Source organism: Clinocottus analis, unplaced genomic scaffold (genome assembly GCF_023055335.1).
Source record: "Clinocottus analis isolate CAN_PGR_092001 unplaced genomic scaffold, fCliAna1.0.p SCAF_19, whole genome shotgun sequence".
Classification (NCBI taxonomy): Eukaryota; Metazoa; Chordata; class Actinopteri; order Perciformes; family Cottidae; genus Clinocottus; species Clinocottus analis.
In genome coordinates this window covers 6,628,527-6,653,305 of record NW_027175920.1, presented here as the reverse complement: position 1 = coordinate 6,653,305, position 24,779 = coordinate 6,628,527, and the positions used below count along the sequence as shown (strand labels likewise).

Below are 24,779 nucleotides of genomic sequence, written 5' to 3'. Positions count from 1 at the left end.
GGAAAAGTCCGCGGGTTGTCAATGACAAGGCAAGGCATTGTTTCGTATTCTGGACATGCTCCATTTTATTCAAACCCGACTCATGCAGGTTTCATTCGACAGGAACGACTTTCAGCAGCTCATGTCGCTGATTCTCACACGTTCAGCCAGAGATGAGGATCAGATTAGTGAAGACACGCTGTGTTTAGTTTAACAATCAGTGTTGCAGTAGATGTACTTGAGTAGCTCAGCAACAGATTAATGGAGCATTTTTTTAATGCAATTCATAGCTCATGCATGTACATATAGAAAGAAATGAAAGTGTAATTACCCTAACTATTCCAGTGAAGGGAATGAACATTTTTTTGTGTTGTTTTCCAGGATCCTCTCCAGTATTTATTATCTTGATTTCCTTGTCAATCAGTGCCTTCCTCCTCAGGCCCTTGCTTGTTTTGCTATCCGTGCTGTCACGGGGTCCCACCAGTTCCCACCAGTAAAGCGCGTCAGAGTTGAATCCACTGTGCTGGCTGCCGGCTCTTTGCAGCTGGGTTTCACCCAGAGAAGCAGTGATGATGGCGCCTTTTCTCGCCTCCAGCAGTCAGCCGTCTTCTCCAACAATAATCCGATTTTATGAGCACTGCCAAAATACAATGCGAGGCAATTGGAGGCCGACCGACAGATGTGTTGACGGACTTGTTTGAAGTGGATTGTTCGCTTGACACACAAGCAATTACTCCAAAACTGAACGTGTCGGCCTATTGATTTGTCTTGGCAGGAAGATTAGAATTGGATTTAGACAGCATCTGTAGCATTAACAAACCATTGTAAAAACAAAGCGTTTAACCAACTGCAGCACCATGTTTACACTCATGGTTTTTAACCATGTGTGCACAGTACTGTTTGTTGTAGTGTCCTAACCCGAACCCTGACAAGTTATTCTCACTTTTTTATAACATGTTACAGCACTGCCAGGAGTTTGAGAGCTGCGGAGGTTTTTACAGTCTGTGAACGGCGGGACCATGTCAATCAAATTTACTCTCAGTCAATATACATTTTGCCGTTTGGGTAATAAAAAAATGAAAAGCTAGAGTTTTAAAAGTTGCTTTTCAGTGGAGCAGAGCAACGTGACAGAGTCAGTGGGTTTGACCTCCCATGAGCTCAGCAGAGGCAGACAGAGATGAAGGCCATCAAGCGCTGGCATGGGGTCTTCTAGTGTGTGTGTTTGCGTCTGTGTGGTGTGTGTTTGCGTCAGTGTGTATGTGTGTGTGTGTCATGGGCTGTACTTGCCAACGGGGAGTGAGTGGGGTGTGGGTATCCAGGAAGCTGGGGCTATAAAAATGATGAAAAGAAAGACGGTCTCCCTGATCTGTGGCGGCGCAACGCTCCATGTGAGTCGTGGCCCTTTTCGCCCTCTGGGTCTCGCTCCTGTTCATTTACAACACGTCAAACATGGCTTTGTTTATTGGATACAGGAGCGCTGGATAAGACCTGCATTGTGTGCGGGTTTATTTATCTCACCAGGTACTCTTTTGAAGGAAACGGTTCTCTCTTGTAATCACACACACATGCACACTCACTAGCTGTTGCTCTCCCTGCAGCCCTCCTGGCCACTTATCTGTGGCATAATAACTGAGCAGAGAAGCTTTTATGTGGGGGACTCTGAGGTGGCATTGCTAGTTAGTTTTTATTTGTCAGCAGCTGCTTCTAGTCTGTCGCTTTCTTTCTCATCAAGCCAAGACCGTGGAGGCTTGTAAAGCGCCACTCTTCCTTACTGCAACATCCACACCTCACACACCTCAGAATATCGAGAGGACAATGCCTTTGACTTGGGGTCCTGTGGAGGAAGGGAACGTGTACGGAGAGAGGAAGATTGAAGGAGGGATGTAGGCAGGAGCAGCATTAAGAGGAGGAGGTGGAACCACACTGAGCCTCCTCTGCACCATGGCCTGGAGCTGACAGAGATTTCATCTCTGCAATGACAAATACCTGCAGGAGAGACGCAGTTATAGAGGTGTGTGCTTTGGAACAACTAGTCTGGAGTCACAAGATGATCTTTTCCTGGAAAAGTAGATTGCTGACATGCATTGTGTTTTCTGCATGTTGTACTGCACACTTCAGTCATGCAGTTTAGATATTAACTTGTTGTTTTTGCCTGCTCCCAGCTCCAATCGATCAGGAAACTGGTCTCTACGTTACACATATTCCTTAACAATGAGAACATTAGAGCAGCGTTCATATATATACGTATTATTTAATATATTTCAAATGTTCACTTTCCAATTATGCCATCATTAAACATCTTTAAAGAACAGGTATTGGCTTTTGTCCCACAGCCTTGTTAACATTCATATACAGTAATATGTAATGTAATACTTTTTAACATTTGTCATTAAACTGAGCCAGCAACCGGCTCAATAAATGTGTCATAATATTTCTAAAATCCAGTTAAAGAAATACATTTTTCAGTGTAAATCATTGAAAATGGCAGATTCTGGCATTATCCTCCAAACTTTATTTAATTTCTGTTCCTGTTCTGTTCTGTTCACTTCCTCATCTTTCACTTTTCTCTACCATACACACACGCCTACACACCCACACCCACACTCACACTCATGCACACACACACTCACACACACAAACACACACACGCACACACACAAACTTGTCATCAGCTAAGCCAGACTGTTGAACCTTCAGCTCAAGCCTTCATCTGCAGGACTACAGTAGCATGCGCTGCATCCTAATCAAGATGAAGTTGCTCAAGTACACCAGGGCCCCTTCCTAAGAAAAAAAAAGAGAAAGATTTACTTGGCTTTTTAGAGTCCATTTGAATGTTTCAGCTCTAAAACCTGCCTGATTTCTCCAAGGGCTGAGCCATAAGCCTCGATATCACAAAGACGGCACAGATCTAAAGTACGACTGGAAGAAAGGAAAGGTTGATGGGAAAGATAAAGCATGAGATGAATAATGGCGAGATCCAATAGTTTGGCCAGAGGGAAGATGAAAGAGGAGGAACTTGAAAAAGAGAGTGAAACTAGGCTCTTTTTTAGGTCACAGTTTGATTGTACCTTTTATAAAAGCAACACTTTAATCTGTGGCTTGGCTTCTTGAGATGGATTTTAGTGCTATTGTTTCAACATTTGGGGTCCACATACGCTCTCTTGTCTTTCTGACTCAGTGTTTTGAGCCGTCTCTGCTCCTTGTTAACGTTATCCTTATACAACATTGGAGCTTCTAATCACATTGATAAGACCTGGTTAATATTTAATTGAGCTGTAGTTGCACTCCTGGAGCATATTTTTGCATCTGCCCCTGAAAAAAGAAAGTAAACAAAATAGCAAACCCCCAAACAAATGAATAAATAACAGTAGATGAAACTGATGGTTTCAGGTTGACCAAACTTACAGCCTCTGTTTCTACTTCTTCTTCTCTGGTGGAAGTTGTGTCATACAGTGCAACGAGCTGCTGCGGCGTTAAAACCAGTGCATTCTGCAGACTCTTTGGCCATGAAAAAAAAAAATCACTGGATAACTTCAGGCTCCTCCTACATCACATTTTTTCCCACAGTGTAAAACACACTTCCTGTCACTAGTATAATGACCTCCTTTCTGACCTCAAGTGACAACAAAACTGACACAGATTTTTATTTTTGAACCACTTTGACATTCCAAACATGCCAACGTTGTTTCCATGATGTGTATAATGGAGGAAAAGGACCCATTATTGATTCCGTAATAATGAGCCTGTTTTGCCTCCTCGTCGTTAATGAATGAATAACTCAGAGCTCTGCAGCAGATGCTCAGGTTGTCAATAGGAGGATCTTCTAAAAACCAGCACATCCCGGTGGTTTTCAATCACAATAACGCACTAAAACAGGAACTTGTAAACACTGACGACCGTGCATCTTAACATAAAACTCAGTGATCTGCAACCAGACTAACTGACACACTACTTCTACACTAGATATGCGTCACATATTAAAGGGCTATTTAGCAAGTCAACAAACACTTATTAAACATAGGAAACTATTTTATATTATAATCATTTTCTGCAGGTTTAAATAGTTGGGGTGAAATTGACCTTAAGGATAAAAGATGTTAGTAAATTTGAAGGAAACTAACATTTTTCATTGAAACATAGAACGGGACAAGAAGGGACGCTTTGCTCGCAGTGAATGTGTCTAACAATGTCGCATATATTTTACGCCTCATACTTTCTCATTTGGATGGGTCTTTCCAAAATTAGAGAAATTAAAGCGCTTAGCTTTTCTCATGCACCGGTTAATAAGACGTTCTCTGGCATTGTGACCAAGACCTGTTCAAATAATGACCTAAAATAAAATGGCACACTTGAGATTTCTTCACAAAGAGGTTGAGATTGCGCAGAGGTTCACCATCTTACTGGTCTTTGCTTTTCAAGAGAGAAAAGTCCCATTTATTTCCATGCGCGTATGCTGATAGCAATATTTGCTAATTCTCATTATCGGTTAGGTTTCTTTGTTTGCACTCACAAACAAATCAAAACATATGGAAGAAAACTGAGGGAAATGTTGACGTAATACTGTGACAAAAGGACTTTTGTGCTTTGACCTGAATTGTGTATTCATGTTGTATATATTTTCTCACTTTTCCCTCCTCTCTTTTGTGACTTTGTCCACTTCTTTCTTTCCAAAGTTCCTCCAGTGCTGCTATCACACGCAGGCGGCCCCTTCTCTGAGGTCATCAAGTTGACACCCCACTTTTTTTTTTCATTCAGGTTTCTACGGCAATAACAACCAAACACAGCTTGGATTAATCTAGCCATGTCTACGTATGTCACTGCCTCACAGCTGGAACCAGCGGGTTGCATGGCGACGCACCGGCGTCTGTCAATAGCGAACACACACCAGTCGAAATCGGTGGTTTTATCTTCATTTTGGGCCTCGCCATCAGCCAATCATCTGCCGCGCTCGCCAGAGCCGGGCCGGGCTGGAACAAACCAATCACACGTGGCTTCCACTCTCGGGTTGTGTTGCACTGAAACTGACCCAAAGGTCAATGTCGTTCGGGTGTTTTGTCCTTGGAAGTTCGGTGTGTCGGAGTCAAATGATAAGAAATGCATCTGCTGTGCTTCAGTCAGTTGTTTTCCTGTCTGCTGAAGCAGAAACCACTTGAATCTGTTGGCGTGTAAACGTTTTAATGTCCACTCGTTGCAGCGCTCCTTCTTCTTTCCACCACTTCCATTTTGAGTGAACATGGAGCTCCACGAGACAGACTCAGTGTTCACTTGATGTAACTTTGGCCTTTTATATTGACCAATCATTGGTTTCTTTGAATACGGAGTGTGTACTGTGTATTTTCTTATTCATAAGCATTAGTCTCTCTTTTCAGAAAATGTATTTAACTCAACCTTTAATTGAATTTCCCTAATCTTAGGCAAAAGACAAGTTCAGTTTACCAACTTGCATGCTTTACACACTGCCCATGGATAGAAAACCAAGCAAGACAATGCTTCTTTTTCATTTGTTTTATATCACTGTTGGGTTATTTATTTATCTAAACTACAATATGGTTTGATCACAACCCATTCTAATCTGCTCTAATCTGCTCTATCTTTTTTTTCACTTCAATGTCACTATGTGTTACTGATTGTCAATAATATGAGAATCCTTTTGCAATTTTTTAGTGAATAACCCAAACGTATTGTTGAGTCCTTTCAACATGTTAAAGTAAACTCTGTTAAGGATTTGTAGTTTGTATGTTGCCAATACAATGCATTTTTTTTACATAGTATGCTCTCATATAACATAACATTTGCTGCATAAGCTATAAAACACACATTAATAAGGTATACAAAAAATATGTATCATTGATAAAATGCATAAATATGCATGAAAACAGCATGAATATTGCATCAGTGAAACACTGGATATTTCCTAGGGCATGAATTTATATGCTGGAGTTGTTTTCAAAGTAAGACAGATGGAAGATGATGTAAAGATGCGAGCAGGCATGGAAATTCAGTCAGTTTGACTTTAGAAATGTGAAAAAAATAAGATAGACGGTCGATGTTTTATAACTTGATATTGGACTTAGATGACACCTCATGACTTTTGTGAACACGCTGATGAATTGTCATTGTGATGTCACATGTCGCGAGTTCAAAACTCAACTGAGCACAAGTGGAAAACCTGACTCTGAAGTGCCATGTCAAACACTCACTATCATGCAGTGTACAGTCGGTCCTTATTGCTGTTCTGAGGGAAAGAATATAGTCGCCCGGCATGGAAGCAGTCTGATTTGAAATGAGAGGCCATGGCTGCCTTGTTAGTTTAATAAAATGAAGGCTTGCAGTAAGATGTCAGAGTTGATGCAGGACCTCAAGTCCCCCAGAATAAGAAACGCTGCCAGGATCCTGACACAACCCTCTAGCAGACATGTTTCATTTGAACAAGGAGAATGGCGTACAGACCCAGGTCCAATCCCGCTCTTCTTTAAATGAATAGCCTTTCTTCAGAAATTATTTTACTTTTTCAATGCAGTTTATTTCCTGTCTGGTTCGTTTTGCTGATCAAATGTGGGGCTTGTTTCACTCAGTTGTGTTTTTTTTAGTGAGACCTTGTTGTAATCTTCTTGACAGACAGGAGGCTGGCAGCCGTGCTGGAAGCTTGTTAAAGATTAAAAAGACGCATCATTTGTAGTCCAGATGCACAGATAATAGCGCGGCTCGATATGCATTCAAAGACTTCATGTTTGTTATTGTTGGAGGGTCGAACAAAAAAGATTTCCGCCGAATTGTTATGAAGGATCCTTTTGTTCTATCGACCACAGTCAGGGTCAAACAAGGTGAACAGATAGAGACCGGGACTGATGAAAGGCTTCAGCAGATTATCACTAATAATGCACGGAATATTTGTGATATGTAATCTTTGATCTGATCTTTTTGCCGTTTATATGGTTTTAATGTCATGGTGGATTCCATTAAAACTCTCAGCCTCTGTATCATGGTTTACACTTTAAAAAGAAATAACGGCAACATTCCAATACTTTTAGTTTCATACTTGTCTTCCTAATCAGGCATTACGTATACACTTTACTGATCTGCCAACTTATCAGAGCACTATATCAAACACAATATGATTAGATATCTTTGCGTGAGAGAAATCAAACAAGAACTTTTCTTGCAGCAAACCAGGAAATACAACCTCAGGCATTAGGAAGAGAAATTCCCCTAATGCTTAATGTTGTAAATTCTCAAATGAACTGCTTATTGACACAACCTTTACGCTGTTAAGTGTTCTCTTTATGACATTCTTACCTGCCTTTTTACTTTGCTTAATTGCATCATATACATATATTTCCTCAAATGAAAACACTGTAGGGCTTTGGCTGGCTGACGGTGTCTCAGATTCCTGTTGGCCGTTCTACAGAAGAGAATCGTTTATGCTGCGGTCACTCGCTGGATGTTCAGTGGGCGTCCGGCCAGCCCGAAGCCCACAGAGACTGCCGGCTGCAGACCTCCCTGTCCTGTCAGCTGACTCTGTTTCCCAGGGTCCTCCAATCCAAAAGGCCATCAGAGTCAATCTCTGCAAACACACAATGAGGAGAAGCTGGAAAAATGTTTAGATTCATACTGTGCAGCCAGACATCAGCAGCTAAACAACTTCTGGAAATGTAATGAAAAATCATTATAGTCACATATCATTTTAATTACTTTACGTGTGTGTGTGTGTGTGTGTGTGTGTGTGTGTGTGTGTGTGTGTGTGTGTGTGTGTGTGTGTGTGTGTGTGTGTGTGTGTGTGTGTGTGTGTGTGTGTGTGTGTGTGTGTCAAAACCAGTAATGTTTTCCATAGTGCAGGTCCTGTTAACACAGGGCCTCTCAGCAGACGTTGACTCAGCTTGAGCAGGAGTCATTAAAAACAGCCCAGCTTGCTGTAGCTTTGGGAGAGCCTCTCGTCATCTCCGAGGGGCAAAGCGTACCGGGTTCTGACACTTTAGTTTGCAGAAATGTACCCTGCTTCGGTCCTTTGATGTGTGGGAGTGTAAGGAGGAGGGGAGAGGGCATGAGTGTACTTCCCCGCGAGGCTCGGCTGGTGATTGGTTTGAGCCGGAAGGAGCCTCTAAAATAGAGTTCAAAGGAGCAGTTTACTCTCTTTATAATAGTTGTGAGATGTGTGCTATTTGTGATGATGATGATTTACATTATATGGAGTCAAGTTTATGTTTAGTGTGATGTTTTTGACATCTTGTCAGTTTTGTCTCTGCTTTTCTTGATCGGTTGTAATTTTAACTTTTTTTAATTTCATTTTCAGTTACTGCTGTTTGGCTCTCATCGACTCATGTCCTGCCTTGCACTTTATTTGTCCAGTGTTTCAATCACTTTATGAGTATGTATGTAATAAAGTAGTGTCCAAAACAACTGTTTAGAGCGATGTGTGCTTGCCTTCGCCATCGCTGACAGAAGCAAAATCTCTCCTGGGACATTAAAAGTGAAAGTATCCAGGTTTTATGTGAATCAAAGCTAAGCTATCTGCCTCCAAAAGGTCAACAATGCACAAACATGAGAGTGGTATCGATCTGCTCATCTCACAAATACTTGCTTTCAGTATTTTTTTGGATTCCTATTCAGAGTTATATATTTTATGCTTGATTTCAACGTGGTTTTAAGTTAAGTTAAAAAAGTGAATTTGACAAATTAGAGGATGTACACATATTGAGGCACAGTAGCCCTCTCTCCTCCGCTGCTGCTTGAAGGAAACGTTTGACATTCCGGTATCTAAGAACAGTATGACATCCCCTCCAATATTAGCCCCATCTTATCCTTTAATAAAGTCTCCCTTATTTATCCCGTTTCTGTTTCGTCTTTTGGTGAAGTGCTCACACTGAGGCCCACTGTGGCAAAGGGGTCTATTCATGAGGCCGAGAGACAGTGAAGGGAAGCACAAAGAGCTCCCCACACGGTGGAGAGGGCTGTGAGCTCAGCGATGACCCCTGAAGGATGTGTGTGGGCTGCACCCAGACACAGAGGCCCCGCCGACTCCAGGACCAGACTCCTCCCCTTCTCTGGACTTGACCTTTCACTAAACCCATGCAACTACCAAAACAACCTCAAACAGACTTGTGACGGACAATAGCAACTGGATGAGAGCAATGACTGAATGGCATAAAGTCTGAATGGTTATCGACTCCGCTGCCAGCTGAAAACCTCTGAAGAGTCTCTCCCATGTTAAATGTTGGCATAGCGTGAGGCGCAAAGGCCCAGCACTGAGGATGGAATAGCTAACAAACTCGCAGCTCAATTCAGTTTTAAGAGACAAGTTATTGCGTTTAACTCCCTGTTCTCCATGAATTAAAGTATCTTATTCTGCCTGGAAACTTCACAGGCTTTATATTGCTCTGAGCTCTTCTCTGTCTTGCCGACGGGAACTGCCACAGTTCTGGTGCTAAGCCATTGTTGTAATACTCCTAACGATTATCGGGCTAAAAATAAACACCATTTGGCATTGAGTAATTTTATATTGCTCCACCTGTGACACTGTCTTGTCTGTCTGTGCTTCCAGTGCTGGACCAGCTCCTGATGGAGCTGCACCGCTTCCTGCTCATTCTGGACAAGGAGACCCTGAGTGGGAACGCCACCATCCAGAAGGGCTTGCTCTCTGATCTGCTGCAGTCCTACAGAGCATCCAATGGTATGAAGAGAATACTGTTGTGGGTATACAGTACGTACAGTAGAGCACATATTTGCATCAAAAAGGATTTTGACTTGTAGGCTCACTGGCTTTTGTAAACATTTCAGGCAGGAAAGTGTCTGAATCCACCAGAGCACGGTGGAAAGTATGTGCCTGATCAGTCAGTAGTGTTAGAAGGGAATACTCGTAGATCATCGTTTAAAGGTTCATAACTTTATCAACAAATATTAAAACTTACGGTGTAGATATTTAAGGAAATACAATTCTTAAACTGCATGACTTCAGTTCTCACGTTCAATTTATAGAGCAACTGATTTTGGTGGATATTTTGGGGTATGTTTGACTTGATTATTTTGACTAAAGTAGAAAGGGAAAGGTTAGTAATATACCTCAGATGTGATAATGCCTCATAACATAATTATTGAATATTTTAAATTCGAGTAAAGCAAGAGAATATTGCTCTGCCTGGTTTAGAAATGAGATAATAGACAATAGAATAGAAAAGAGAATAGATAATGCAAGCAAAAATAACTGTATTGCAAATTGAAAGATATACAGAGATATATGAGATGGCCTCATTTTATTAATTAAGGCAGATACATTGAGACGGCCCAGTTGGATTTGGTGCACAGGGGTACCAATGAGAGCTTGGCCGCGGCTGAAAAAAGTAGTCTGAAACATTTCCTCAGTGTTCTTGATTTATATTTCTTAACCGTGTGGTATTTGTGATGACATGACAGTTACATGGGTTGAGGGCTAACCACACATATTTAAACATGGTCATTCAAAAGCTTTGGACGGGCAGTTAGTCTGGCTTCATGCAAAGCACCTTATGTAACATGTGGTCACGCCCTGCTTTCCCCCACAATTCAATGAGCTTAGATTGTTGCCTATTAGACAGCCCAGTCTGGTATTATTTTAAACTCTCTGGAACCACCATGTAATAATTATACTCTTGCATGCTTCCCTTAGCAAATACATGTGGGGTCTTTGATCCCATTTTGGCGGCTGATAACCGCACTGTGGTGGCTAGATTCTTTTTTTTGCATTCCTATTTCCCTTGCAAAATAATCAGATTGACATTTTTTTTTAGTTGTGTTCAGTTTTGTCCGTGCGAGCCAGATATAATCATAGTGCCTATTGCTTCCTCATAAAATGATGCATGGCCCGTTAGCGTATCCTGTCAAACAGCGAAAGTCCAGTTTGTTGTTCTTGCTCACTGGGTCTGACTCAACATGAACATGTGGTGACTGCTGGTGTGATTTACGGGATTTACAATGTGAACCAGTACACTGAGCCCCAAGCCTCAGGTGTGTGATTAATTGGGAAAAAAATAATGATTTAAATGACAGAAATGTGAAATATAAAATATTAGCTTTGTGTGATACTTCAACTATAAAAACATTAGACTGTAAAAATCCTTCCTTTATGCTAATTCAAAACAGAATACTTGGAAGTTTTGACACAATTATTTGACATTCACTGTCACATTTAGATTGAAAAAGCCAGCATGACCTTTGCTCCTTCCTCCCAGTCTTTCTCTGTCTCTCACACACTGAGACGCGCAAGCGCTCAGCAACGCACACAACGGCAGTCAAGCTTTTCCATGTTCAGGTCCTGGACTCGTCTCTCTGTACTTCCTCTCCTGGCTCCAAGCTGTATCATTTTTCCGAAGCTGCATTTATCCTCCGGGGACGCACACTTCCTTTGAGCAGCGGCTTATAAATAGCATTTCAACTCCAAATTCCCCGAAAAATCTGTTTTCACTGTACAGGCAAAACATAGCTTCAATCTGCTGTTGTTTGGTTTCACCTAGCGATATCTATTTCAAAGGAGAAAGCTTCTCTAGAGTATCACCCTAGGTTAGAGTTTTGTTTGATTTTCTCTCAGGGTATAATCTTAGTCAGCTAAAACATTTAATTCAATGAACCAACTTTCCTCAAAACTGCGCCGCAGCTGCAGAACAACTTCCCATAACAGGTTACAGTAACCAGCTGGAGCCTTCTTTGGCGAAACCGCAGGGTTTATTGTCTAAGAAAAGACATTCATTCAAACTGTTTATGTGGCAATGTCATGGCGACGTTTTCGCCAGCTTGTAATTACTCCACCATACGAAGACAGACGTCAAACAAAACACAGCGCTTTTCTCACCGAGCTGACTTCAGTATTGGTGTATGACATGAGGTTTCATCATCTCCGCTTATTGCCTCAACGATATAACGCTCACACTGACTCGCAAATATTTACGCTTTAGTGCGAGGAGAAGTCAGGTCAGGCGCATATGTTAGCTGTGATGAATTATCCAGCAATGTTTAACTCCTCTCTCCATGTGAAAGACTTCCTAATCACTGTTCTTGTTTTGTCCTCACAGTAAACAATATTTAATTAGATTATTTTCCTTTTTTTTCCACTTAAATGAAATACTCTTTCTGGCTTTCTGACGTTGCATACCTTCGTAACTAATAACTGAAAAGAAACTGTTGGCCAAAATCTTGTTTGTGAGATGAACTCCATGCAGAAGCTGGGTGGAGGTATGATTTCACACTAAACCTCAACCATATTTTGGTGGTAATATCTTAGCAGACGGGGCAAGTTCAGGAGCTCCATCGTGTATATTTAGTCGTACGATCTTCAAAGATAAGTGACACAGTGCTTTATCTGTGCAGGCAGGGACTTTTCTGACTAATGTCACATGAATGCCAGCCACGGTGAGAGTGGGTGTCAATAATAGGACCATCTGTCCACACAATAGGCCACTTGTTTGGGTCAAGTTCCCCCTTTTCATCCTGGACGTTCGACAAACATGATGAAAGTTAGTTTGGCACTAAGGTGGAGTCAGATTTTCCCGTCGGAGCTACAATAAAAAGGCATGCTCTTCTTTGTGGACAGTAGATTATGATGTCTTCATTCTGCTGAAGTGTAGTACAACTTTTCATATTTATAGCATTAGTTTCATTCAATTTACAGTTTGCAGAGTACCGACATAGGTTACTTTGGAAAGTTTCATTCATCTTTACATATCCACCTTTCTCCTTTTGTTATAATAATCAAATGCAGAACATTTGCTTGAATACTGTAACTGTTTACTACAAATGCAAAACATGCATGTATGACTGTGGTACATGGTGTTTTTTTGCGTGCTTTATTCAAATGGTTTTATTCAATATAACACAATGTCAGTGTTTGTCGTAGCGACGCACAAAGTAAAACTGCACAAGCATGCCGATGTCAACGGTTAACCACCCTCTGTTATCTCTGTACAGGTGCCGATGAAGAGTACATCTACATGAACAAAGTCATTGTTACGGGTAAGGACAAAGGCAGCAAAGGTGTGAGTTTCAGAAAGACTGGAAACCGGTGGCAAAGCTGTGAATTTCAAAATGTCTCATGTCTGTGAGGTGTGATACTGACACTTGATACGGGGTGATTATTCTTCCTGAAAAGTAGCTGAAATCTATTTGTGAAAAAGATCTTATGTTTACTATTGAAAACAAGGGATAATGTGATAATGCAGCGTTTTTAGCAATGCCAGCGCGTGGATGCTAACGTCAGTCCAGACTGTAATAATATATCAACTGCTGGATGGATTGCCATGAGTACAGGTATAAATGCTGCAGACACGTTGCATGGTGCAACTTGCAATTTGTCAAATATTTTGTCCAAGAAACTGATGCCTTCTAGATAGCAAAATGTTTGCGTCGTCAATGTGAGCAGCATGCTAATGCTTCCCTAATCAGTCACATCCTCACTGGAAATGTTCTGCATTGTTACATGTTGACTTTGTCCAAGTCGCTCAAACACCAGTGTATACTTGTTGTGTTATTGTGTCTATAATTTGACATGATTCAAGTGCATAGCAGTTATGAGAACAAGCTACCACAAGCAGCAACCCCCCTCAGCTCCCCTCCTCTCACCATTTCCTGTCTGTTTCTGCGTAGCTCCTCGCCATCTGAAACTGACCTGTTTTGTTTGGACAGTGTGGAAGAATGTGGTTTCAGTGAGCACTAGACTTAACACACATATTTTCAGCAGCGACGCTAGCAAAGCCGCAAGTTTTCTTTCACAGAGACTGAAGGAAAGTGGGGGCTGAGATCGCTACGTGGGGGCTTCTTAATCATTGATCTGAGGTAAATTGGAACTGTCGCTTTCAGCTGAAGTGCAAGATAAAGGCATTGCAGTAAAATATTGTTTATCAAAGAAGACATTACTGGAAAACTTGCCTGTGCTGAGCAACAAAGCCACACACTCAACAGGTCTAAACCTTTTCTGTGTTCTAATGCTGTCCACAAATCAATATCCAAGTAGAAATAAGGTAAAAGGTCGGAGGAGAGCAAGTAGTAACGTTACACATCGGCAGAGACAAGAGTATTGGCAGAGCTGTACTCATCATCCCGCCCTAGGGGTCCGAGCCTCAGTCTAAGCCAGCTGAACTTTAGTTTAGTTTAGCAGACAGATTGACAGCAGGAGAAAACAACTCGTCTGACTTTCTCCAAAGGGAACACAATATGCTAACCAGCAGCACCAAAGCTTAATGATTATGAAAATGTTATATTTCTATGATTTGATAGTGGGTTTGTCATTTCCCCTGACACTGGGAGAAAGGTTGTGAACCATAAGTACATGACACGCTGGTCATTGTTAATGAAATGAGAACCGTGATTCTTTAAAATCTTATGCAAAGTCTCTTCTCATTCTTGTGCTGTGATTTGTGTTTTTTTTTGTCTTACCATACAAATGCTCCACCTTGAATTGGGTTATGCGGTTACTGTGATTTAACAATGATGGGTTCTAACCTAACCCTGCGAGGGTTAGGTTAAGCTGAAGGTGCTAATCTGGAAATAGTGTTGAATCAAAAATAAAGAGAATTGAGCTGTTAAGCTCATATAAATGTAATATTTCTGTTATTCTTTGTTGACCCAGATGACAGATCAGATGCCCTGGTCAATGGAAAAGCAGCAAAATATGTCTCCGTTCCACAGAAGAGCCTCCCCGACCTCCCGCCCCCCAGAGCAGTAAGTGACCTCCAGTTTGTTTGCATCAGAGTGAATTAAGATGTGAAATGAGTTGACGGTTTGATCCTCTTCCACTGCGGTGGGAATGGTTATAGCATAATTGACCCCAGTCAGACAACTGAACTCAACAAAGTACATGGGAAAGTTCAGTGGAAATTGTGATTTTCAATGGTATGCACTTTGAATGTAATTGACAGTATTTTGGTCTTTTGTAAGAACATTACTTTCACGAAGCATCGTAAGTCTTAAAAACAAAAGGAGTTGATATCACAAGTTGCCAAAGAATTCCATTGGTTTTTAATATACTAAAACAAATGCAGTCTGTGGTCATACAAGGCAAAGAGGTTTCCCACAACCCTCAGAGTCACAAGCTCAAGGCTATGTGAAATGTATTCTCCCACAGAAACAGGTATTTAATCAGTCATGGGCCAACAAACCTGAGGAAGTTAGTGTCCACGAGTGTGCGAGAGCTGTGGTGTGTTTTATGTCGACTGGGAGGCCGGTGGCTCCTGAATTGGCCCAGTGTGACTTCAGGAAAAAACTCAGAGAATAATAGGTTTAGGACATCCCGTCAGAGCCTTTTGAACTTTACACACACACACACACACACACACACACACACACACACACACACACACACACACACACACACACATGCACAGTGGCCTCCCCTAATATAAACTACAGTAGCAGCTGTTGCTAATCAGAACAAATGCATAGAGTCAGCGTGTGTGTGTGTGTGTGTGTGTGTGTGTGTGTGTGTGTGTGTGTGTGTGTGTGTGTGTGTGTGTGTGTGTGTGTGTGTGTGTGAGCCCATGAGAAAGTGAATGCATTGAAACGAAGAACATTTGAGTCACTGAGCAACCAGAATCGTTTAGTAGTATTACTATTCTTTTGTTATTCTTAGACTTGTATTCTAGCTTAGAAACCATTAAAAAACAAAACATTGTTTCCTCTCGTCTGTCACTGCGATGTATTCATAGATATCTGCGGTGTCTACTGGTTTCCCGAAGCAAGCAAACATACATAATTCCATTCTCCTTCCTCAAAACACAAAACATTGCTTTTTTAGCAGAGAAGTCACATTTCCATTAGAGCTTCCAATAATTCCTCAGATTTGTCTGGCGAAGGCGTTTCTTCTTCCTCCCCTTCTGCATCCAGCTGGAGTCTAACTGGTCCCGTCTTGGGAAGCCTGAGTGAACACGTCCACAGCGAACCACTCTTTGGAAACCCCTTCATCTGCCTGCGGGGCGTCCATCTTTCCCCAGTGATGGTGTACTCAAGAGTCAGCATGTGTTTCACTGTGAACACGGAGTCCCCCTTCACCATTGCAGAGAACAGCGCCCCCTTGCTGTTGATGTAGTGTCCCGGCATGGCTGTCCACTGGCCTGTCGTGATGTTGTAGCAGTCCATCAGACAGCGCAAGAAGTCGTCAGAAGGCCCGTTGCGCATCACATACAAATTGTCTCTGTGAGCGACCATGCAGTGGCCATAGCTTTGAGCTTTGATCATGGTGGTCGCGAGCTTCCACTCGTCTTTTACTGGTATGTATTCATAGATATCTGTGGTGTCCGGTGATTTCCAGAAGCAAACAAACATCCGCCGTCTCGCAACAGCGCACGCTGCAGATGCTACAGGCCTGGGCGCATGTTGGATGAATGTCCACTCTCCTTTCTCAGTGTTGAAACTCTCTGCGGTGGAAATTGTCCGTTTTTGGAATTCGCCCCCGATGGCGTAGAGTCGGCCCTCGTGTCCCAGCAGGGTGAAGTCATATCGCAGTTGCTGAGGACCTGGAAGAGTATCCCAAACTCCTGAGTCGGGGTTGTAGCAAAAGCTGCTGTCCACTGTGTCCTTCCCGTAGCCATAAACTCCACCTACAATGTACAATCGATTGTCGAGCACTGCCACTCCGGCCATGGCGGTGCTACAGAGAGTTGGGAGGTTTGTCAGATGCTTCCAGTCTCCCTCTTTTTCATCAAGGTAGCAAACAACCCTAAAGGAGTCCTGTAGCAGTTCCATTGAAGGAGAGTGCGTGCCTATAGCAATGTAAGTAAGAGGAGACAACGATTGAGAATATTGAAGAAGTTCTTCGGGAATCGTACTCTCAGCCGCTTCCTTCAAGTCCTCAAAAGCGTCGCAAAGGAAGAGAGCGGCATTGTGAAAGAGTGCATGCACCCCGAAGATGGAGGCTGCGTGATACAGCAGGAGGCAGTTGTCTGAGTCAATGAGGTCACAAAGATGCCGCGCCAAACACGCGACCTGCAGGAACGCGGCGCACTCCACCGCGTCTACGAGCTCATCCGGGTCGCTGATAGAGGGGGCCTCGCCCCTGCAGACAGCCAGGGCGATGAGGAAACCCCTCGCTCGCACTCCTCCCTTCAGGTAGAGCTCGTCCTGGTGGCTTTCTGTCATCCCCGAGTGAAAGAGGGCACAGAAGTAGTTGCTGTGCCTCGCCAGCAAAGCCCGCTGCACAGTGAAGCAGCTCTGCTCCACCCTCACTCTCACCTCTCCGTGCTCTCCGTCCTCCAGATCAAGGCTCGCATTCTCTGCTCTAATTTCCTGGTTGACGACCAGGCCTTCAGGCACTTCCATGATCTCTTGAAACCCTGAAAGTCTGCTCTCTTTCCTAAACCAGGCTCTCAAGTCACAATGCAGAATGCGACTCGAGGTCGCGTAGACATTTTTTCCACGAGAACCGGAGGGTAAATAAAGGTTTGTGGGGCTTCCATTGCGTCCTGTGTGCATGGTCTGAAAATAGAGCTGTACTATAGATAGCAGCTGTGCCACTTGCAAGCGTCAGGCAGGGAAAGGAAAACTGTTGACATGCACACTGAGTGGTAGTGCGGCTGCTGGCAACCGGTGATTATCATAACCGCAATATAATTGGCCAACATGAGTATTTTCTTAATTAGTCATGATTACGTTTTCTGCCAGCACTGCCCCTTTAAATCCTGTTTATTAACTGTTTCAGCTTTAAATATATGCATTTCCTTTAATTACAGTCAAACAATGATTTCTTCATAAACATCTAAACACAATCTGGAGGTTCAGAGGAGGATTTTCTTGCTGCTTTCTGGCGTGTTTTTTTTCTCTCTCCATTTTCCTTCATGCTTTAAATACTATTTGAATAGTTTTCCTCTTACAGAAGGGTTTTAAATCAAACAGATAGTATAATGCAAGTGGTGGAGAGACAGCAAAGGCCCAGAGAGTTCTCCTGGATCTGACTTTCCAAAGCTGATTATTTTTATCACTACCTTCTCCTCTGCTCTCAGCTCCCAGCAGGCTCTCCGATACACTCTGTGTGTGTGTGTGTGTGTGTGTGTGTGTGTGTGTGTGTGTGTGTGTGTGTGTGTGTGTGTGTGTGTGTGTGTGTGTGTGTGTGTGTTTCGCTGTGCCAGATTCTTGGCATGGGAAGCAGGGATTTTCCATGTTCCTCTGACTGTTCGTTTTTCGGGCTCTTTTTCCCACTCTTTGCTCAAAGCCCCTCCACCACACCCCGATTCCTCCTCCCCCTCTCCTCACTTTGTTATTTATGCTCTGACTCCTCGATCCATTCCTTCTACACAATGTTTCTGTGGGGAGAGTGTGTGTGTGTGTGTGTGTCTGTGAGAAGTGAAAGAAAGGGATTAAAGTGACTATTGGAGAGTTGGAGTGATTGCAAAGTCTTTGGGGACAAAAATAAATACACTTCCAGACACACACCTGGCATGTTTAATATCAGTCCAGCTGGTCTGAGGAATGGCTCACTGTACTCGCCTTGGCACAAACAAGAGGCGGATTATTTTTTTTGGAGGTGAGTGAGAGAAAAAGAAAGAAGATAGAGATAAGGGTGGGCGGTCGGAGGGGCTGCTGCTGCTCTGGAATGCCAGGCTCTTTGTTTTAATTAATAACAGATGCCTGAACTGCTGTTTCCTTCACCGAGGAGCAGGACACACTGTCAGTGCTGTTGTGTGTTCGCACTAATACTCTACAGTCTTTTTCTCTTTTTCTTGAAGTTTGTGGCTGTTTCTACATTTGGTCTCATGTAATCCCCAAAATATCTTGATTACTCATTCAAATAAGATGAAGTGTGGATTCCGGTCATATCAAAACCGAAAATGACATTTTTTGTTGGGATTTAGTGTCAAAGGGTTGAAATAGTTAACTATTTAAATAAATAATAACTAAAATAACTAATTTATCATAAAAAAAAGCTCTATGAAAAAAACAAGTATTAAGTTAAAGTCAGTGACACACATTTTATTGTCTCTTGAACCGAAGGCTTGTTTACTTCCATCATTGTGAAACTGGCTTGATTCCACTCTGCACTGTGATTTGTGGCCTCGTCCATCTTAGACCTAAAAAGCCAATCGAGCCCTTATTTACAGTATTTACGGGTCTCGGTTGTGTAGGCTCCTTTGTTTTGTGGTGCTAAAAAGGTCTATCTTTGACCCCATTAGCTGCGATGCTTGGATATAAAAACAGTAGTTAGAGCCAAAGAACTGAACGTATAGAGGTTTCTCATGGCAGACAATATGGCTTTTTGAAGGTGTAACTGAGGTCATTAAAAATGGCTCTTCCCCACTTAACTGTTGGTGCACCAGTGAGCCAGTATGCTCCCAACTAAGGCTTTGGTACTGGCGCACCTAAACCTAATGCAGCCTGTCTTAGTGTTATAAGTATGAAAAGCAAGCTCGAACCCAGGGAAATCCATTTTTGTAATGTTTGCTTGACATTGCATCATTTTCAAGAGAAGAAGCTGTAACTCATATTCCCTTCTGATATTTGCTGATGCTTGCATTATGAAAAATCCTCAACAGCTCCATAACGAATAACTGCTGTTACTCATTAAACCGCAGTGATAACATCTCCGTCCCACACATTTCTTTAGGATCCTTTCCTCTACGCTGTGGCATGACTGAGGGTAAATCACACAAGCAAATTGTCGTCACTGACTGAATGAGCAGCGTGACACGACGCCAGTTCTGATGACGGCTTACTGCATCTGCTATAAATCACTGTGAATGTGTTATCTATGATGGGAAAGGAGCTCGCAAGCAGGGAATTCCCTGGTTATGGTCTACGACAGCCCACATCAGAAATGATTATGTTATGGTTTTTACACAAACAGATTTGTTTTTCAGTATTCTGTTGATCTGTAAATCGAAGCTGAACCACACCTCTATTACTACTTCACTGCCACAGGTTGGTAACCACCAAACACAGTATAATACTGCCTCTTTTCTTTTCTTTTAAGCTAAACATTATCAAACTCCCCATAGTTGGCTTCATAATTCTGCAGGAAGGGTTATTGCAGACATTGAAGGGAAGCAGCTTTGACAAACTGATATCCACTCTTAATTAAACACTGATACAAAACTTTGATCTTGTGAGATGCTTTGAGATGTCCACAGAGCCATCTTCCCTCAGGCGCGCTTTGCATGATAAATGCAGCTCGTCAGCTTTAAGGGTTACATTTCATATTTCTGTGATCTTGCAGAGAATGTGACAGCCTTCGGGGAAATACAGTGAATATGAAGGAATACACACAGCGTGTTCAGATCAGTGGTGGGAGGAAACATTAGACAGAGTGAAGAAATCGCTCGTTGCCATTCAACTCGGAGGGTTTCACAGAGTTCACTAGAGAAAAACTTTTTTTAAAGTTTACTCAGCAACCTCAGACTTCAGCTTCATGAATATTGCAGCTGTGTCCTCAAGTGACCTTTGCTTCATGTTTTAAACCGAATAGATGAAATCATTTAACATAATAATCTGTAAGAGGAGGGGATACCTGTACCTGAACAATACTTCTCCCTGTATAAGTCTCTATCATCAATCTCTATGCGTCATAATGTTCTCTTCATACTGGAAAGAATGCACAGATTTCATCTTCACTGGCAGCTGTAGATTTGTGTGTTAGTTCTAGTGTGTACCAAGACAAAACTTGCATATCTGCCATCTTCTGCTTGGCACCGTGGATATGATAGCCTGAGCGTCGAGGTCACAGGTTGAGGAGATAAAATAAGAAATTCCAACTGAAGGAAAGTTTCTGTTTCAACACACTGTTTCAGTTTGAGTTGGAAAGTGAGCGTTCAACATCTTTAACATGAACACCCGATGATGTACCTTTAAACAAACTGTCAACTAGGAACAAAATTTAGGGAAAGATGGTGTAAAGACTTAAAATACATTGTTTTGTAATCTGCTACTTATTCAAACCCATTGTGCTCAATTTAAAAAAGAAATAGAAATCTGTGTTTGTCTTCTGAATGACTGTGACTGTATCCCTGTGACATGGTGTTTAGTGGAACAGACAGGTGGATGTGTGGCACCCTTCAAGATGAAGATCAGCAATGTGTCGCCGTTTGACAGATGATGAAACACAAACCTCTCGTTTAATAGTCAAGATCTTTGCATGTGATTCTGACTGCTGAACCTATGCTGGGAAATACAAACACGTCTTTTGCTTTTAAATATTTCAAACAAATCATATTAAACAAACTGAATTCATACTATTTTAAAGGGTACATTCAAATACATCCTCTCACAACTTTACTACAGCTTAATTAGAAAAGTGATGACAGATGCCTCCACAATGCATTTTTGGATCGTGTAGCTGACGAACTGACTTCAGTTGAGTATAAAAGTAAAGGAGCGATTCTAAATGAATTGAGACTCACTCGAGCAGCCAAGCAGCAGAGAGTTTGGTGCTTTCCAGCATGTGGGAAGCGGCAGACAGACCGTCTTTACCACACAGGAGATGACAAGAACGACAGAAGTGAAGCCAGACAGATGATTGATTTTAGGACAGCCACAGGGCACACACACACACACATTAACATACATGCTATCCCTCTCTTTTCCACGTTCACACACACATACACATATGCCTTCCCTGAAGCAAGCATGTAATTCTCGAGTGCACAGGGTCAGACGAGGATTGGTTACACGAGGAATTCCCGACTTACTCCTGAAGTGACGTCTTGATTAGGCCCATGTTCGGCCCGGGGGAAGAATACATGTTGATAATGTGCATGTCTGTCGTTGAACATACTTAGATGGAGGCTGTGTGTCACTGAAATGAAACATTACATGTTGTATTTCCTCACCCCTCTCTCATCCTTCTCTCATCCGTCAGGGTGTGGTGTGTCGGGAGCCGTTCCCTTTACCTGCTGTCCCCGCTCCGGCCTGCACAGACGCTTCAGAGAGCTACTACGAAGAGGCTCAGCCCTATGAGGAAACCTTCAATGGTGAGAGCTCTGGTTCAACGTTAAACACAATAAATAGTGGGACCTGTTATCTGCTATCTCTTGAGTTGTGTCTTATGTTCCTTTGTCCGCTTTCCTGTTTAAAATAATCAGGCCCAGTTTAAGGATTGTCAGCTTCAGGACTTGATTGTCTTCTTGCTGTGATACAAATATTCATCATGGAAATATCGGTGAAAAATGAGATGCCACTTATGCATATTGAAGCTGTATTTTCCGACACAAATAACACATGAGTTGTATGCGTTAGAAGCTCATCAGGCCAGTCATCTGCTTGTTTCTTGTTCTTTAGAAAACCTGAACCTTTGAGGTGTTAACCATCATGGAAATTACACAATAGTGACACTTGCTTTTGTGTATACTATCAACAGGGGAAAAAAATCTGTTTTTTCCACGGTTTCATGCCCTCAAAGTTGTACGTCAAGACGCAAACACAAGCTAGTTATCATGCGCTGAGCCACCATGACCACAATCTATAAGGAGCTTTGGTCTGCTGGGACGCTGCAGTGGTGTGTTGGACTGTGGTAAATAAGTGAATTGCACTGCTCCTGTGTGACACAGGGACACACATGGCAACTGTCTGTGCAATGCTGAAAGCTTTAAGGCTTGAGGTATTTCTACAGAATCGCTGCGCTGCTTGAATGTCATTACAGCAAAGCTGTGGAGTCGAGGATCGGAATATATATATCGATAGATAGATAGATAGATAGATAGATAGATAGATAGATAGATAGATAGATAGATCGATATTAAATTATTTAAGAGCTGCTGGATTATTTATGCAATATTATCATGTGTGTCATAATGTATTTTTTAAATATAACATTTTTTTGTCAATACTGGTATATTACAACAGCCCTAATGACACGTTTTGATACATTATGAAATACAATTATTTATTAAATTAAGAAAGTTAATTTCTAATTTAAAGTTTTCCTTTTTCTTGCATTTATTCTTTACAAGTAAAGGCATTTTTGCTTTGGATATTTTTCTCTTCTTCTTCTTCTTCTTCTTCTTCTTCTTCTTCTTCTTCTTCTTCTTCTTCTTCTTCTTCTCTTTCTTCTCCTTCTTCTTCCTGTTTCATTTGATGTCGTGTAGATCTGGACTGTTTTGGCCTCATCTCAGGGCCTTGGATGCGAATGCAGAGCTCTGACAGTGTGGTCTATGCTGTTATCAACAGGGGTAGCTACCTCTCTATCACTGGAGTATGGCATGTGCACGGGCCAATAAGCATGCCCTCAGTCCTCATTGTCCAGCATGATCAGCGTCTTGCATGTGGAGAAACAACTTCCTGCCAAGACTTGTGACAATAGTCATTAATCAATACCATCTTATCAATTTACTCATTTCTTTGTTTTCCTTTTCATTATATATGTTTCCTGTCATCGTCTTTCATCAGTACAGCTCATGTCCAGCTTGACTGTTGCAAGGAAATCCTCTTCCTTTGAAGAAGGTCATCAAGATCAAGAAGTCAGGCATTGACTTATGATGTGGTCCCTCAAGTTCATTTAACGGTGTAACATGTGTTGTTGCTACTCATGCCCCCTCCCCCCTCCATCCTGCCACACACACACACACACACACCCTCACACACACACATTTGCGACTTTGCCTCTTTGTTTTAGTTTCTTATCATTTCTCTGAATTCTGTTCCTTAGATGAAGGGGATGCCGTTAGCAGTTCATACGAGTCCTACGATGAGGAGGAAGTGACCAGAGAAAAGTCATCGTCAGCGCAGCACCAGTGGCCGTCAGCGGAGGCGTCCATTGAGCTCATGAAGGACGCTCGTATCTGTGCCTTCCTGTGGAGGAAGAAGTGGCTGGGCCAGTGGGCCAAACAGCTATGTGTCATCAAAGACCATCGCCTGCTGGTGGGTAAACGATTGCGTGAAAAATCTGAATTAAAGCCCCGGTGAGGTTTAGTGTTCAACAATTAAGGTCATGGGCACGGAGGGTTTTACGAAGAGTCAGGTTTGTTTATCCCAGCGGAAGTTGGAAATAAAAAAACCTCAGAATAGATTATAAACTCTCTGGGACTTAGCTGTCATATGCTGTCCTTGTTTTGGCACTTATTTTTAGAATGGAAAATATGAATCCAATAAATCAACCTGGAGACAAATGTATTAGTAATACAGTTTATTATCATTCTGTCCTCACTTGGGATTAGAATGATGAGAAAGCCCCCCATGACAAGGAGAAAAAAATTATATTTATTTTTAATGGCTATTAAAATGACGTGTGTCCTTTCCAATAACTAGATAACTGTGCGTTAAAGCTAGCTGGTGGCTGCAGTCGGCCCTCGTACAACCCTAAAGTTCAGTGTTATCTCGGCCCCTCTCAGTGCTACAAGAGCTCCAAGGAGCAGACGCCGCTGCTGGATGTGAGTCTGCTGGGCTGCAGTGTGGTGTACAAGGAGAAGCAGGTGAGGAAGAAAGAGCACAATCTGAAGGTCATCCCGGTGGGAGGCGAGGCCATCGTGCTGGGCCTGCAGAGCAAGGAGCAGACGGAGCAGTGGCTGAGGGTAAGACTCGAAAACTATGTTTTACAATCATGTGTTTGACTCAAGTTAATTCTAATAATAATGATTTCATAATAAACAAATCTGAATATGTTGACACTAATCAACTTTTTGGTCATTAGGTGATTCAGGAGATCAGTCCCAAGCCGGCTGAGAGCTGTGACCCGCAACACTGCACGTCCGACTCGCCGAGGCTCATTTGTACAAAGGTAAGCTTACTTTGAACATATTGAACATATGTGCTTCAAAGAACCTGTCATTTTATGATCAGACAACCTGTGAATATGAGCTTTTGATTGGCTACACCCAACGTCATAAATTGTATTTCTGATGAACACGCCCACTAAATGACCACAATGT

General features: G+C 42.3%; 2 protein-coding genes across 2 annotated transcripts in view; one reads left to right on the top strand and one right to left on the bottom strand.

Annotated features, from left to right (window-relative positions):
- Positions 1-24,779, top strand: part of afap1l2 (actin filament associated protein 1-like 2) — a 31,702-nt gene that overhangs the window by 1,930 nt on the left and 4,993 nt on the right. Inside the window, exons 2-8 of the mRNA XM_068583561.1 lie at positions 9,518-9,646; positions 12,910-12,954; positions 14,567-14,658; positions 21,776-21,887; positions 23,561-23,772; positions 24,243-24,422; positions 24,542-24,628. Of these exons, the coding sequence (XP_068439662.1) occupies positions 9,518-9,646; positions 12,910-12,954; positions 14,567-14,658; positions 21,776-21,887; positions 23,561-23,772; positions 24,243-24,422; positions 24,542-24,628 (857 nt within the window). The remainder of the gene's footprint in view (positions 1-9,517; positions 9,647-12,909; positions 12,955-14,566; positions 14,659-21,775; positions 21,888-23,560; positions 23,773-24,242; positions 24,423-24,541; positions 24,629-24,779) is intronic.
- Positions 15,380-17,250, bottom strand: LOC137789779 (kelch repeat and BTB domain-containing protein 13). The gene has a single exon (XM_068583562.1). The coding sequence runs from the start codon at positions 17,248-17,250 to the stop codon at positions 15,739-15,741; it is 1,512 nt and encodes a 503-aa protein (XP_068439663.1). The 3' UTR covers positions 15,380-15,738.